We start from the raw sequence: 16,938 nt of genomic DNA on the forward strand, positions 1-16,938 counted from the left end.
ATAATTGTTTGCATAAACATTTAATATCTGATTGCATAGGTAATATGACATTACCCTCTCTATCCCAATTCCTACCCTCTCTCTTGACACCCAGAAGTTTCTGCAGTTGGATTTCCTGTTTCATTGCAAGTCAGTATTGGAGCCTGCATTCCTAGCAGCTGAGAATAGAAATAACAAATAATTATTATTAATTTAATAATAGTGTAAATAGTTCATTGTTCCTACAGATTGCATTTTGAGAACTGGTATTCCTAATGTATTTCATATATTAAAAATGGAGTCACAAGCATTTTAGATTTAGGCAGGTAGCACTTAGAGAAAGGATCTCACAGTCTCTGCCCCTCTTTGCACAAGTCTAGCAAAACTGAAACTATGTTTATAGCTCCAGCTTTGATACAAACACTTTTTTCAGACAGATTCTAGACCCATGGGAAAAGGCTTCTTTCCTTGTGCTCCTTGAGAACACTCTGTAAAGAACGCACTAATGAAAGAAGCTAAAGTCAAAAAGAATGAATGCACCTTTAAAATGACAAATTTTATCTTGTTACTCTCCTGCTAAAAAGTCTGTTGCATTCTATGAGATGGTATGGTGTCCAGATGCCTCGCTAGGCCACTCAGGGTCCTTGAATGGCTGCGGTTTGCCAGGCTTTTCTGCATTGTCATGGTGGTCCTTCGCTTGTTGATACTGCTTGCTTCTTACACAGATTATGTCATCCTTGCAGCCTTCACCCAAAGTTGCTCCCTCCTCCTAGGGCATTTTGTTTTCCTGCTTAATACCAAGTGTCAGCACGTTAGTAGTAAACAGGTGTCTCTCTACCATTAGTCAAAGGTGGGAGTTAAGCCTTTCATCTTTGTAGCCTTCCCCAGTACCTAACAGGTTTGCTACCTGATTTACTTCATAGGAAGTCCCTCAGAGTATTATCCTTTGGTCTCCTGCCTTGCCTGTTAACAAAAATTCTGCTGTTCCTGATTATTTCCATTTTACCAGTGTTTTGTTCCTTTTCTATCCAGGCAGCATAATTCGTTGTATGAGGCGCCTGGAAGAATTGCTTCGACAAATGTGTCAAGCAGCAAAAGCCATTGGAAACACTGAGCTGGAAAATAAATTTGCAGAAGGTCAGTATCAAATGCATAAGCTGTTTCTAATTTAGACAATTTTGTGAAGCAAATCTTGAGCCCTGGACCACAACCCAGGAGGACATTTTGAGATGTTCTTCACTGCATTGTCATGGAGAGCTATCTACTAGTGTTTCTGTGTTGGGGGAAAAGTTGAGATTTTATATATACATCCATTTACATATATTAATTGTACACTACATGCCAGGCATTGTTTTAAGCACTAGGGAATATAGTGAACAGAAAGACACCCCTGCCTTCATGGAGTTTACATTCTAGTGTGGGGAGATAGACAGTAAGTCAACAATTAAATTTATCAGATGGTGATAAAGTCTATAAGCAGAAAAGACAATAGAATTGGCAGATGGATACAGTGGTCTAGGGCCTCCACAGGGAAGGTGGCAATTAAGCCCCTTGGTGTATGCTTAATATACATGAACACCAGCAAGAGGCCAGTATGGCTGGAGTAGAATGGGTGGTGAGTAAAGTAGTAGGGGTTGAAGTGAGAAATTTCCTAGCCGCAGGCTTCTCAACTCTGCAGTGATTGGAGGTGTGGAGCTTGGGAGTGACCTGCCCTAACTTGGACTTTACCAAGGTAATTCTTGCTCTTACATTCAGGGCAAGTCTGTAGAGTAGCACAGTAGAAGCGGGGAGACCAGATCAAGAAAGGATGGCTAAACCAAGGTAGTAGTAATGGAGTGGTGTGGGGGGACAAGGGGCGTAAGCATGTCTGTAAATAGTTATGTCATATCTACTGAATCTTGACCAAGAAAAAGGACTAAGTTAAAGCATCAAAGAATAGTAACCACATGGTTGCTGAGTCAGTCAATGCTAGTGATTCTATTAACAACTTAGTGTCCTAAGAAGAGGTTTGCAAAAGCTGGCTTATATTTCCACATTGTTGATAAATGCAGGCCTGTTTAATGATTCAGAGTTGAAGTGTAGGTGTCAAAAGTTTTAAAAATAATTTGTAATCAAAATTTGTATTTGTCCTTCCTAAGCCTAGAAAGACTTTAACATGGGAACTGAAAAAAACAGTGTCTTCTGATATAGGTTGAAAATCCAAGTCTTTGGATTTACATTTCTTTAGACAGACAGTTTAGTCCTTGCTAGAATTTATTTTTTTATTTTTATTTTTTATTATTTTTATATTTTTTTGTGGAGACAGAGTGGTATTCACGTACATTTCGCTCTTGTTGCCCAGGGTGGAGTGCAGTGGTGCGATCTCAGCTCACTGCAACCTCTGCCTCTTCAAGTGATTCTCCTGCCTCAGCCTCCCGAGTAGCTGCAACTACAGGCATGCGCAACCATGCCTGGCTAATTTTGTATTTCTAGTAGAGACGGGGTTTCTCCATGTTGGTCAGGCTGGTCTTGATACTCCCAACCTCAGGTGATCCTCCCGCCTCGGCCTCCCAAAGTGCTGGGATTACAGGCATGAGTCACTGCGCCCGACCTAGAATTTATCTTTTTAAACAGTTCTAGATACCGCCTTCCTGACCAGCCCCCATGGAGTATTTCAGAGTCAAAGAAGAGGGGTCTGGCTTCTGTTTTCCACCTCACCGGGGTGGCTGCACATTCCTCTAGGTGTTCAGCAAGGTGTTTGACTTTCTAGGCTGCTTTCTCACCAGTTGAATCAGGGTTGGTATACTGGCTTTAAAACTTCGGTAGAGACAGGTTAGGTGTTTTGTGGTCTTGAAAGTTTAAACCTTACTTTTTTTTCCCTTAGGAATCACCAAAATCAAGAGAGATATTGTGTTTGCTGCCAGCCTCTACTTGTAGAGTCAGCTAAAGGAATGTGAGATTTTAAATTATGCACCACCTGTTTTGATTACAGTTGACTACAAATGCCTGCAAGTGTGGATTTGGTTGTCCCATACATTTTAATGTGTATTTAAATCAGACATCATTCATAGAAAGCATATTACATACATGTTTATACATAAGCATTACATTTTTTAATAAAAATGTATACAGGTGGGGCACTGTTTTGGTGGAAGGCTTGGAGTTTTTTAAATGAATTTAGAGCTATTAGATAACCACTGTGTTAAAGGTAACTATGTACACACAAAGTGGGCATCCAAGAGGCATAGCAGCAGTAGCAGTCTTTAAAGGCTTATACACTGGGAAGAAAGATGCATCCTCTTGCCTTATGGCAATCCTTTTCCTTTAGAAAACAGGCCAGCTTCACCTGGGCACCTTGCTGCCCTTCAAGGCTGGTGATTGCTCTGATAGTGATTCCCCGTTGTTGATGTTTCATGCAGAGTTGTGTGAGAGTCCTCTTCTTTTCTTTCTTTGAAAGAAGTTCTTTCTTTGAAGAAATCCGATACATATACAGCCTACAGTGCAAAATATTTAATTTAGATCAAGTTAAAAACTTGTGATCAACAGCATCCTGAGATAAATATAAAGAAAAGGATGTACTTTGGGGGTGTACAGATTAAGCATATAAAAAATTAGAGACTAACTGGGATTTTTTAAAGATTATTCCAAATTAAGAGTTGCTTTGTTATGTCTTCAGCAAATAGCTTCATTTTGCCAATACTTAATAAAAGTTATTTCTACATGTGAATTAGTTTTTTTCAATTTATACCCCCCTAAAAAAATATTTCTAGCCAGAGCTTTTTACAATAAAAATACTGAGATTTTACAAATACCAAGTTTTACAAAGAGTAACTTAGTTTTTAACCTGCTATGTATCCTGAAGTGACTTTTAATAACACTGAGATTCTTGCCCACTGCACAGTTTTCTCACTGGGGATTTTTTTTTTTCCTCTATTTACTTATCTAAATGTTTAACAATATCAAGATGTAGGCTATTGACCTGTATACTTACAACTAATACTGCAACCAGAGCTCCCTGAATGAGTCCAGTCAACACATCACTCCAGTGGTGTTTGTAATCAGAAACTCGAGAAAGGCCCACATAAATGGATACGGCAACAAGACCAAATTGCAGTGTGGGGCGTAAGAGTCTTGCCCAGTCTCCCTTCATCCTGGCTTGAAGATAAAGCTAAAAGAAAAGAATAAAGAGAAAACATAGTTTATTTAACATAACAATGCAAAAGTTTTATATTAAGGAAGGGTTGGCATTTAAAATGATTATCGAAGTATTATTATATCGGGAACAGGACTTCTAGGCAAACATTCACGTACGCATTAATGCCTACATGTTAATCCTTTAAAGAAACAAAACTGTTGCCCTACTAACTTGTTCAGAAGAATCTATTGCCAGTCTAGCTGTAACACCCTTCAAACTGTATACAAACAAGTGTTTCCTTGTTTATGGTTTTCTGAACAGGATTTCAGGGACAGTTCCTCCTCTTCCAATTTGGGTTATAATTCTGATAGTCAGGACCAGTGCTGCCATTGGTTTTTTTGTTTGTTTGTTTGTTTTCCTTAAAGAAATGGGGGTTTGCCCTGTTGCCCAGACTGGAGTGCAGTGGTGTAGTCATAGCTCACTGCATCCTCAAACTCCTGGGCTCAAGCAGTCCTTCCATCTCAGCTTCCCAAGTAGGTGGGACTACAGGTACATGCCACTGAGCCCAGCTAATTGTTTTCATTTTTATTTTTTGTAGAGATGGGGGTCTCACTATGTTGCGCAGGCTAGTCTGAAACTCCTCGTCTCAAGCAACCCGCCTGCATTGGCCTCTCAAAGTGCTGGGATTACAGACATGCGCCACCGCCTGACCCAGTATCGTCATTAATTCTGAGTCTTGGGATAAAGTGCTAGCATTCTGGGCACAGGTTACCCTTGCTCTGGGCAACCTGTGGGACTATTTGATTAATTCACCAAAGAGAGCTCTTCTGCCCTCAAACTATTTAACAAGGCAACTGAGACTAAATAATCTGTATTTGCAAGTAATACAGGTTGTAGGTTAGTTATGATCCAGCAAAGAAGTGTATTCTCTCAGTAGTACCTGTACCCCCTTTAAGTTCTGTGGCTTTTCTGTACACTAATCAGACCTAAGAAGTTTCCCTTTCTCGCGTCAGTCTGCCTTTGACTTTGGGTCAAAGGTTTTATACAGAAGATTTTATACAGAAATGATTCTTTTTAGGGAGTCCAGTAACAATATAATTTTTAACATTCCCTTTAAAATTCTGTTCAATAATTTATGACTCGTAGACTTAATTAAATGCAGTCCTTAGAAAACAATATACATAGCTCTCCCCATGGACACTGCCTATTTAAAATAGATGACACAAATCAATTCCCAGCTCTCTGGGCACTGCCATGGGTGTTCAGTTCCCAAAAGCTGGCAAAGACCCAGGGCTTATCTAATTTTATCAAGTACTTAGTATAAACCATCTAGTTCTAAAAGAACACACCAGCTGTTTAACTGAGTCTGACTCATCAGCTAGTTTAAGTACCACTGGCTTTCTGCAGAATCGTTATTTTTGTTTGTTGTTCAAGCTGTGAAAAAGTGAGTTGTAAAATCAAAAATATCAACTCTAAAATGGACTTAAGCTAGTCCCATGCTACTTCCAACCTGAAGGAAACTCAGAGCCAGGACATCAAGGCCTTTCCTCTTTCAAGATTCTAAAATCCCTGTAGCAATATTTTCATTCTAAGAACCCTGACTTTAACTGTAGGTAGCCTGCAAACTCATATTGAGTATTATTTTCTCCAGATTGCTTCCCCAACGTGCCAGTGAAAAGAATTAACATTTACTTACATAATCAGTAATCAACTAAGCTCCAACACTTTTTGTGGGGGGCGGGGGGGGGGACAGAGTTTCGCTCTTGTTGCCCAGACTGGAGTGCAATGGTGCAATCTCGGCTCATTGCAACCTCCGCCTCCCAGGTTCAAGCGATCCTCCTGCCTCAGCCTCCCGAGTAGCTGGGATTACAGGCACCTGCCACCACGCCCAGGTAATTTTCTGTATTTTTAGTGGTGACAGGGTTTCACTATGTTGGTCAGGCTGGTCTCGAACTCATGACCTCAGGCGATCCACCTACCTCAGCCTCCCAAAGTGCTGGGATTACAGGCGGGAGCCACCACACCCAGCATGCTCCAACACTTTGAAGTGAAGTCTTTCCCCCTATAAATAGCTGGTTTTCTCCTTGCACATCTACCCAAGAATAGAGGTTTCCCCCATCAGTGAAACTGACCATAGACCCAGAAATTATTTCACCATGAGAGTTCTGGGATTCTGTACCTAACCTTGTGCTCTAGGGTTTGGCTTCTCTAGTGACAAATAGTCATGGCCTGAGTGTGATTCCTATGTGCCTATACTGTGTTTCCCTGGGTCAGGGTACTCAGTGTAGCTCTGTGAAGACTTCCATTTCTGCAGAGCTCAAGAAAGTGGACACCCTGAATTTCTCAGACCTTGGGTCAACTTGAGTTCCACAGCTGACATGCCCAGAAATCCGGACTGGCTTTTCCCCTCCCATCTTGCCAGCAAAAGTTTCCTATATGAGTAGGTTCAACAAAGGTAAAAGGTAGTGTCTTTCTGGTGGTTCTACTTTGATTGTGAGCAAAGCAAACACTTGACATGACTTCCTTTAAAAGAAAGTCCATTCCGTTAGCTTTCCCTAACTGCCACTGAAAAGTTGAATGTCTGAAGCGTCTCAGTACTGTTCTATTAGAACTAGATAGAGGGGACATAGCTCATGTTTCAGTGCCAAGGCTAATAGCAAAAAGGCTGTATAGGTTCCTTCCTTTGCAGATTCCACTCTTCTCTCCTCCCCATACATGCCATTTGCCAACCTTATCGATTAAACCCATTCTAGGTAAGCCATTCAGTTACTTCTGTTTTAAGAGTTAGAACTTACAGAGCTCGATGACCAAGTACAGTGTGTGGTACCAGACAGGCTCAGGAGCAACATGATTACTTTTAAATTCCCCTTCTAGATGGAATTGCCCATTCACAGTCAGTCCTATTTGGACCACATAGCCCTGCCTTCTCCCTGCATACCCACATCTCCCTGCACTGACTAGATGACTTACACCAGATGTCACCCAGAGATCTGCTGGGCTGTATTTTGTCTCTGGAATTTATACCAGAAATATGAAGGTGTTCTCTAATTTCAAAAGTAGTAGGAAAATGCCTAATGGGTACATACATGGTCGAGGACAGCAAGCCATTTAGTAGAAAACAATGGAGTGGGTTTCAAGATGGCTGACTCAAGTGCCCCTGGTACTTGCTTTCTGCTTGAAGAACCACCAAAACAGTACTAGATAAATCACACTTTGAATACATCACCTAAGAGAGACTGCTGGAATTTAACACGAGAATGACAGGAAACACCTGAGGCAAGTAAGGAGAGGGAAGCAAGGCAGGGTGGTTGGCAGGGATTGGTTGGGGAGGCTCCCCCATGCTGGAGAAGGGTAAGTGACCTCCAACAGTCAGCATCCACATTCCCACTGTGAAGTCCTGCAATCCCAGCCATAGGAGAAACCCACAACCCACACAAATAGGGAGCCTGGGGACTGCATGATGGCACTGCTCCAGAGAGGGAGCTCATCCCCGCCCTCTCCCCTGCCCCACCCTCTCCCCTGCCCCAGTCCTAAGCAGCTACAGCAGGGCACCATTTTGAGAGCCCAGCCCCCAGCAGACTGCATCCTTCCCTGAGGCCCAACAGTCCCTGCATATCCACATCTCTGAAACCCCATTAAAGTCCCCCACCCACAGCTGGGTGCTGCTGTAGGGCCAAAGTATACAAGCCACTAGCAGTGAGCCAGCACAGCCACTACTGTGCATTGTCAAGCCTGATTACAGGCTACCCTGCCCCGCAGATACCATCTGGGGCCAAAGTGCATGCTCCCAACCACCTGTTTATGGCTGCTGCCACAGAAAAACACCTCTACCTACCACAGCCAAGTCCTATACACACCACTGAGGGACCTATCCAGCCTGGCTCCACTACCCCCGTGCCCAAGGACAACCATCGGGCGTTGGAGGATGCACCTATCATTAACACCTGAGCACTCCCAGGGGCCTCAGGAAGGGACCACCCAACCTGCTGCTACCACCACCCACTGTACCACCTGTGGGCCTGGGGGCTAGCCACCCAGCCATCACAGTCACCACCAACACCAGCACAAACCACTTGGGAATCGGAGGGTTGTCCTGCCACTGCCCGCACCACACCTGCTGTCTATGGGCAGCAAGCCCGAGGATCTGCCCACCATGCTACTGCTGGCATCCAAGCAAGCTTCCTGGAGGCCCAAGAATCAGCTCACCTGGACCCTCTAACATCACTGCCAGCATACACTGCCCCGGGGCCTAAGGACAGGCATGCTCAGCCTGCTGCTGCCACTCTTGGGGCTGGAGGATGGGCCCACCTGATGTTCCCATCTCCAGCAAATGCTTCCTTGCAGCAACTAACAACTGCACCTTAAGCTGCTGAGGAAATCACACACAACTGATACTGTCTACAGCCAAAGAAATCGTACTGAGACTACACTAATGCATGCATCTGGAATCAAAGCCAAAGTGATGTACCCAACCAACACCACAGATAGATATATCTTACAGAAAATATCCTACCCTATGAAGGCAAATTCAAAAAATTGGGAGAAGTGACTGTTAAAGCAGATGTACAGATACCGAAATATGGATTCAAGAAACATGAAGAAGGAAATACGACACTTCCAAAGGAACATGGTAATTTTCTAGCAACAGATTCCAATGAAGAAATGTGTGAAATCTCAGAAAAAGAATTCAAAATAATGATTCAAAAAAAATCGAAAAAGCTCAATGAGATATAAGAAAACACAGAAATCAGAAAAATAATACAAAGAAATCAGAAAAACCATTTAGGATATGAATGAGAAACTTCCCAAAGAGCTAGATATAAAAAAAATTTTCTGAAACTGAAGAATTCATTGAATGAAATGCAAAATAGATCCAACAGTCTCAACGATAGGCTGTGTCAAGCAGACCTTTATAACTTAAAAATAGGTCTTTTGAACCCAGACAGATAAAAATAAGGAAGAATGAGCAACAGCTATGTGACATATGTGACACCATAAAGTGATCAAATATTCAAATTTCTGGTGTCTCAGAAAACAGACAGAAAATAAAAGGGATAGGAAACCTATAAGTAATACCTGAAAACTTCCCAAGTCCAGCAAGAGATTTAGACACCCAGATACAGGAAGCTTAGAGAACTCCAAACAGATGCAATTCAAAAATTCATGGCATATTACAGTCAAACTGTCAAAAGTCAGAGAATAAAACAGCAAGAGAAAAGTATCAAGTCACTTAGAAGGGGAACACCTATCAGACTAACAGTGAATTTCTCAGCAGCCACCTTACAGGCTAGGAGAAAATGAGATGATGTACTGAATGTGCTGAAAGAAAAATAAAGCCCACCAGACAAAGACAAATCTCAGATCATGATGGAATAAAACTATAAATCAATAATGAGGAACTTGGGAAATTGTACAAATGCATGAAAATTAAACAACATGCTCCTGAATGACCACTGGGTCAAGGAAGAAATGAAGAAGGAAATAAAAAAATTTCTTGCAACAAATGAAAATAGAGACAGGACATACCGAAACTCAAAAGCAATGCTAGGAGGTAAATTAATACCAATAAATGCCTACATCAAAAATCTAGAAAGATTTCAGTAAATAATCTAACAATGCACCTCAAGGTAGTAGAAAAACAAGAACAAACTCAAAATTGGTGGAAGGAAAGAAATACTAAAGAGCAGAGCAGAACTAAACAAAATGAACTTTTAAAAGTACAAAGGATCAACAAAAAAAAAAGTTGCTTTTATGAAAGGATAAACAAAATCGACGAGAAAAACCCCAAATAAATTCAGAAATGAAAAAGACATTACAACTGATAACACAGAAATACAAAAGAACATCTGAGACTATCTCCAATCATCTGTTTGGAGATAGGGTCTCCACTGTTGCCCAGGCTGGAGCACGGTGTGATCATCATTCACTGTAACCTCAGCCTCCTGGGTTCAAGTGATCCTCCCGTCTCAGCCTTCTGAACAGCTGGGACTACAGGAGCGTGCCAGCATGCCTGACTGATTTTTCTTTTTTTTCTTTTTTGGTAGAGACAAGGATACCTATTTTGGATAAGACAAGGATGCCTATTTTGACCCCTCCTATTCAGCATAGCAGTGAAGACCTAACCCTGAGCAATGAGGAAGAAAAGGAAATAAAGGGGCCAGGGGTGGTGGCTCATGCCTGTAATCCCAGCACTTTGGAAGGCCAAGGTGGGCAGATCGCCTAAGGTCAGGAGTTCAAAACAGCCTGGGCAACTTGGTGACACCCCATCTCTACAAAAAAAATAAGAGAAATTAGCCAGGCTTGGTGGCATGCGCCTGTGATCCCAGCTATTTGGGACGCTGAGTTGGAAGGATCACTGCTTAAGCCCAGGACAATTAGGTTGCAGTGAGCTGAGATCGTGCCACTGCACTGCTGCCTGGGTGATAGGGAGACCCTGTCTCGAAAAGAAAAAAAATAAAGGCATCCAAGTTGTAAAACAGGAAATCAAACTGTCCCTCTTTGCAGACAATATGATCTTATATGTAGAAAAACCTAAAGACGCTACCAAAAAACTCTTAGATCTGATAAATTCAGCAAAATTAAAGGATACAAAATCAACATAGAAAAATCTCTAGTTTTTTTTTTTTTTTTGACGGAGTCTTGCTCTGTCACCCAGGCTGGAGTGCAGTGACACAATCTCAGCTCACTGCAACCTCCGCCTCCCAGGTTCAAGCAATTCTCCTGCCTCAGCCTCCTGAGTAGCTGGGACTACAGGCGCATGCCACCACGCCTGGCTAGTTTTTTCCATTTCCAGTCGAGACAGGGTTTCACTGTGTTAGCTAGGACGGTCTTGATCTCCTGATCTCATGATTCGCCTGCCTCATCCTCCCAAAGTGCTGGGACTAACAGGTGTGAGCCACCAGGCCCGCCAATCTCAAGCATTTCTATGCAACAACAGTGAATTAGCAGAGAAAGAAACCAAGGTCAGGCCTGGCACTGTAGCTCACGCCTGTAATCCCAGCACTTTGGGAGGCCGAAGCAGGTGGATCACTTGAGGTCAGGAGTTCAAAACCAGCCTGGCCAACATGGTGAAACCCTGTCTCTACTAAAAATACAAGAATCAGTCAGGTCTATGCCTGTAATCCTAGCTACTGGGGAGGCTGAGGCAGGAGAATCGCTTGAACTTGGGAGGTGGAGGTTGCAGTGAGCTGTGATCACACCACTGCACTCCAGCCTGGGAAACAAAGCGAGACTCTGTCTCAAAAAAAAAAAAAAAAAGAAAAGAAAAGAAAAGAAATCAAGAGAGCAATCCCATTAACAATAGCTACAAAAAGAGAAAAGAAAAAAAGAAAAAAAGCTAAGGATCTATTTAACCAAGGAGGTGAAAGAACTCTACAAAGGAAACTACAAAACAGTGGTGAAAGAAAATGCAGAGAACAGAAACAGGTGGAAAGATATCCCATGCATAAAGATCAGAAGAATTAATATGGTTAAAATGACCAAACTACCCAAAGCAATCTACAAATTCAATGCAACCCCTGTCAAAACACCAATGACATTTTGTACAGAAATAGGAAAAAAAATCCTAACATTCATACAGAATTAAAAAAGAGCCAGAATAGCCAGAGTAATACTGAGCAAAATGAAAAAAAAAAAAGCTTAAGAGGCATCACACTACCTGACTTCATATTACAAGGCTATAGTAACTAAAACAGCACAGTATTGGTATAAAAACAGACTCATCAGCAACTAATGAAACAATAGATTCCAGAAATAAATCCACGTATTTACAGCCAACTGACTTTTGACAGAGGTGCCAAGAACATACAATAGAGACACTCTCGTCAATAAATGGTGCTGGGAAAATTGGATATCCATATGCAGAAGAATGAAATTGAACCCCTATCTCTCAAGTAAGATGGATTACAGACTTAAAGATAAGACCTGAAACAATAAAACTAATAGAAGAAAACATAACTTCAGGATATTGGTCTGGGCAAAGATTTTATGGCTAAGACCTTGAACACAGAGGCAACAAAAACAAAAATAGACAAATGGGATTATATTAAACTAAAAACCTTCTGCACAGCAAAGGAAACAATCAGGAGAATAAAGAATCTGTTGAATGGGAGAAAATATTTGCCAAGTATTTATCCAGCAAGGAGCCAATATGCAGAACATATAAGGAACTCAAATAACTCAATGGTAGAAAACCAAATACTCCCACTGAAAAGTGGGCATAGGGCACGAATAGACAATTCTCAAAAGAAGATGTGCAAATGGCCAATAGGTATATGAAAAAATTATCAATATCACTAACCAGGGAAATGCAAATCAAAACCACAATCTTACCCCAGTTAGAATGGCCATTATTAAAAAGACCAAAAAAACATAAAGAGATGCTGGTGAGGATGCAGAGAAAAGGAACTCTTCTACACTGCTGCACCAGGGAAGGCAGAAAAGGGGGCCTAATCCAGGGAAGTATCCTGAGGGAGATGTGCAGTGGTAACTGGGCTTTTTAAAGGGTATTAATACAAGAGATCACCTGGATCAGGGAGAATGGATGTGGGAGAATCTCCAGTCAGCTGCCCATACCAAAAAATGCTTTCCTTCCTTGCTTAAAAAGGATGACTACTTCTACTATTTGTAGTCTCTGCTCCCAAATTTGGAGGCTGTCCTGAAATACACCAAGAGTAAATGTCATTTGTCAAAAGAACACTTGAGTGTGCCACTGTGATCCCTGCTATAACGTACAGGAACACACTCTAGAACAGGTATGGAAGAGACATGGGTTTCCAGGACATACAAATTTAAAATGAAGGTTAATAGGAAAAACAAAGATACATCATACTTCTCCTGACCTTCACGCTCCTCCCTCCCCCATTTTCATCTATTAAAACGGGCTGGATATACAAATACCACAGGAACACAACATATGGCAAGGAAGTCAACCCTGAGGCCTCAGAAGGAAACCATAGTTACGCTATTTCTATTCCTCCCTGTCTCTTTCTAGAGAGACTCAAAGTAAGAGCTCAGAGCAAATCAGATAACACCACTGACTACACAGCCCAGTTTTCAAAAGCAGAAGCTAATGTGAGAGGAATCAGCCTTAGAAATCTACCAACATCCTCTAGGAATGCCCTCACTGGAACTAGGCATCGCTACTGGCCGTTGAGAAAAGGAAGGTTCCAGGTGTGTTTTTTCTCTCCAAAAGAGCAAAATTAGCAATGGTAAACCTCCTGAGCTGCTCTTCCAGGTAGGACTTCTGGTCTGCAGGAAGTCTTCCCCTACTGCTTTATGATTGCCCTAGTTATAAACCCCCTTTGCACGATTGGCGGTCCTGCTAGCTGCACTTCTTTTCCTCCTTGTTCATCTTGCTGTTCTGCATCAAAGCTTCCTGGGGCTTGTCCTGTCACTGTAGTATCACAGTGGGAAGCCTTTGCCTCTGGCGAGCACTTCAGTGAAGAACTGGTTATTGCTTCGATTCTGTCCTTTCCTCCCTTTCCCTATTTCTCATTATGAATGTGCTACTTTAGAGCTTCCTTTACCAGAAAAGTGAATGTTAGGATTGAGAGGGATTCAGAGGCTAGAATCTCTCATCAAGCAGTACCCACTCAGGAAAACCCCAGATAAGCGCTTAGTGCTGGGTCATGTATTCTGTCTCTCTCAGCAAAGTAAAGCTTTCCACTCAAAATACGATGGAGACAAGCTACTGTCTCTAATAATTTTTTTTTTTTTTTTTTTTTTTTTTTTTTTTTTTGAGACAGAGGGCCGGGCGCAGTGGCTCACACCTGTAATCCCAGCACTTTGGGAGGCCGAGGCAGGTGGATCACCTGAGGTCAGGAGTTCGTGACCAGCCAGACCAATATGGTGAAACCCCGTTTCTACTAAAAATACAAGAAATTAGCCAGACATTGTGGCATGCGCCTGAGGCTATTGCTACTCAGCTACTCGGGAGGCTGAGACAGGAGAACTGCTTGAACCCGGGAGGCGGAGGTTGCAGTGAGCCATGATCACACCACTGCACTCCAGCCTGGGCGACAGAGCGAGACTCCGTCTCAAAAAAACAAAAAAAAAAGCTTCTTAGCTGGGATATTACTAGAGATTCATACAAGCCATTTCCTATTTCATAGAGCAATAAGGGCACCAAGCATCGCATTGCTCAAAATAACCAGGTGTTCAAGCCCAGAAAGGAGGGTTGCAGAAAGCTGGCCATTCCCCTTGCAGGCAGCAAATGCTTCACTGAGAAGTGCAGAGGCCTTCCTCCTAATCCCAAATGATATGGGTTGGCTGTGTCCCAACCCAAATCTCATCTTGAATTCCCACATGTTGTGGGAGGGAGCTAGTGGGAGGTAATTGAATCATGGGGGCAAGTCTTTCCCATGCTGTTCTTGTGACGGTGATTAAGTCTCATGAGATCTGATGGCTTTATAAGGTGGAGTGTCCCTGCGAAAGCTTTCTCTGCCTGCCGCCATCCACATAAGATGTAACTTGCGCCTTCTTGCCTTCCGCCATGATTGTGAGGCCTCCTAAGCCACGTGGAACCGGGAGTCCAATTAAACCTCTTTCTTGTGTAAATTGCCCAGTCTTGGGTATGTCTTTATCAGCAGCATGAAAACAGACTAATAAACCAACACTCCAAAACGTGTGGCTCCGCCTGTGAAGGGCCTCAGGATAGTTTTATACAGTGCACAAAGAAGACCTGGTCAAAACAAACAGAATACTCTTCATTACACAGAGCCACATCAGGAAGAAATTACAAGGTAGGCCCATTTTTTCTTTTGTGTAAAAGTTAATATTAAAAAAAAAAAAACTAGAAAATTCAACATCTGTGATACTACTTAAGCATTCTTTCATTCTTTCACTATCACTGAAGGGTGGTGCTATTGCCTAGATGTTTGTGTTACCCCAAAATTTGTATACTGAACGCCTAACCCCCACGAAGCAATGGGATTAGGAAAATAGGACTTCTGTAGGTGATTAGGTCATAAGGGGTTAACCCTCATGAAAGGGATTAATGAACTAGTAAGAGACACAGGGGAGCTCCCTTGCCCCTTGCAAAGTGTGAGGACATTCTACAACCTGGAAGAAGGCCCCACCATTACCTAACCATGCTGGCACCCTAATCTTAGACTTCCAGCTTCCAGACTGAGAAATTTGTTTTTTATAAACCACCCAGTCTGCTGCAATTGGTTACAGCAGCCCAAACTAAGACAGGAAGGATATAACCATTTTTGGTTGAAATTTCTGAAACATTTAACTTCCATTAAAGGATCTAATTAGAATATCTCACCTTTAAAATAAATAATTGTTGAACAAGATATTTTTTGAAGCTGTTTTATTCGATTTTGCCTTTCCTTGACTAATCTTGTTAACACTTCTTAACTGTAAAATGTTATTATTGTCTCATAGCCTCTAAATATTCTGTTGTTAATAAAGAGGGTTTTTTTTTTCCATTTTAAACTAGAGTCAAGGGGTCAGCTTGCAAGCTAAGAACATTTTTAAGGAGTTTTTTTTTTTTTTCCAAAAAAGAATATGTGACCTACAAAGCCTAAATATTTATTATCTGACCTTTTACTGAAAAACAAAAACAAAAACAAAAGCCAACCCCAGAACTGGACTAACAACAGCAGACTCAACACAAAGAAATATACCTTCGTCTACTTATTTTGAAATAGTGCTTTTATGACCAGCCAGGCAAGCCAAATTGATTGCTCCACCTACATTTGATGACAGAGCTGGCCAGAAAAACACTGGAAAGCAAGCCTCAGTTTAGTCTTCTTTGGGTTTTAATTTCACCATTTTTAGGATTCACTGAGGCACTAAATTTAGATCTTGAATCCCACCTCAAAATCAGGCAAGATTTGTGTAGGCTATGGGCCATGAGTTGTTCATCACTTGCCCAATGTTCAGCAATAATCAAGTTTGGAAAACATCACGAAATATCAACAATGCTAGGTAGTACACAGTGAATGCTAAATGAGGGATTATACGAATCTTAGGGAAAGTGGATCGTATGAAAGAGTCTGAGTGGATTTAGATAGGTGGGCAGCACTGTCTAAACACAGGGCAGGAGGCAAGGCCCAGATAAGAGGCATTTTGTGGGAGGGAGTAGAGTCTGGCTGAAACACAGATACAGGAATTTCATTAACAGGCAGTGATATAAACAATCTGAGGTTACAGCCTAAATAGAATGGTCTCAGGAAAAGTATTTTAGCACTCCTCATTGTATTGAAAGAAAATACAGACTCATACCATGGCTGTTCTCCTGAATAATCAAATAAATTTGGAATCTCCGGCATTCAGCCAAGTTCACGGGGAGTCACTAAGCATATAAACTGGCTATGTGCAAAGCAGCCCTGCCCTAAGCTCCCGCAGGCCTGGGAGGTTTTCACTGATGCTGACTCTCTTTTGGCACAGTTAAGTGTGCAGGGCTGCACTGGCTGCTAGAGAAGAACAATGGTCAGGGTGTTTTAAGAGCCATTTTTAACTAGAAGTTAATTTCTGGGTGTCAGGAATTGACAGGGAAGTTTTGGCTATCCTCGGAGAGGATTTAAATTGACTATATCTCTCCCCAAATCTGAGACTGACTCATCATGCCAAGATGCCCAGAGAAACAAGATGAGTCATTGCCCAAGGAATTCAGGAGTGGGGCTTAGAGGTTAAATGTTGTACACAGGCCGGGCGCGGTGGCTCATGCCAGCACTTTAGGAGCCCGAGGCGGGTGGATCATGAGGTCAGGAGATCGGGACCATCCTGGCTAACATGGTAAAACCCTGTCTCTACTAAAAATACAAAAAATTAGCCAGGCATGGTGGCGGGCGCCTGTAGTCCCAGCTACTCGGGAGGCTGAGGCAGGAGAATGG

General features: G+C 42.2%; 2 protein-coding genes across 4 annotated transcripts in view; one reads left to right on the forward strand and one right to left on the reverse strand.

Moving 5' to 3' along the window:
* SKIV2L2 (superkiller viralicidic activity 2-like 2 (S. cerevisiae)) overlaps window positions 1-3,112 on the forward strand; it is a 131,066-nt gene extending 127,954 nt beyond the window's left edge. For both annotated transcript variants that reach the window (XM_011939369.1, XM_011939370.1), the window contains 2 exons: window positions 1,012-1,116; window positions 2,843-3,112. In XM_011939369.1, the coding sequence (XP_011794759.1) occupies window positions 1,012-1,116; window positions 2,843-2,895 (158 nt within the window). In that variant the 3' untranslated portion in view covers window positions 2,896-3,112. The remainder of the gene's footprint in view (window positions 1-1,011; window positions 1,117-2,842) is intronic.
* The window catches only part of PPAP2A (phosphatidic acid phosphatase type 2A), a 63,604-nt gene continuing 49,643 nt past the window's right edge, over window positions 2,978-16,938 (reverse strand). For both annotated transcript variants that reach the window (XM_011939367.1, XM_011939368.1), the window contains 2 exons: window positions 3,950-4,126; window positions 2,978-3,452 (listed from right to left, as the gene is read on the reverse strand). In XM_011939367.1, coding sequence (XP_011794757.1) covers window positions 3,324-3,452; window positions 3,950-4,126 — 306 coding nt within the window. In that variant the 3' untranslated portion in view covers window positions 2,978-3,323. The remainder of the gene's footprint in view (window positions 3,453-3,949; window positions 4,127-16,938) is intronic.

The sequence above is a fragment of the Colobus angolensis genome, unplaced genomic scaffold (assembly GCF_000951035.1).
Source record: "Colobus angolensis palliatus isolate OR3802 unplaced genomic scaffold, Cang.pa_1.0 Scaffold180, whole genome shotgun sequence".
Taxonomy (NCBI): Eukaryota; Metazoa; Chordata; class Mammalia; order Primates; family Cercopithecidae; genus Colobus; species Colobus angolensis.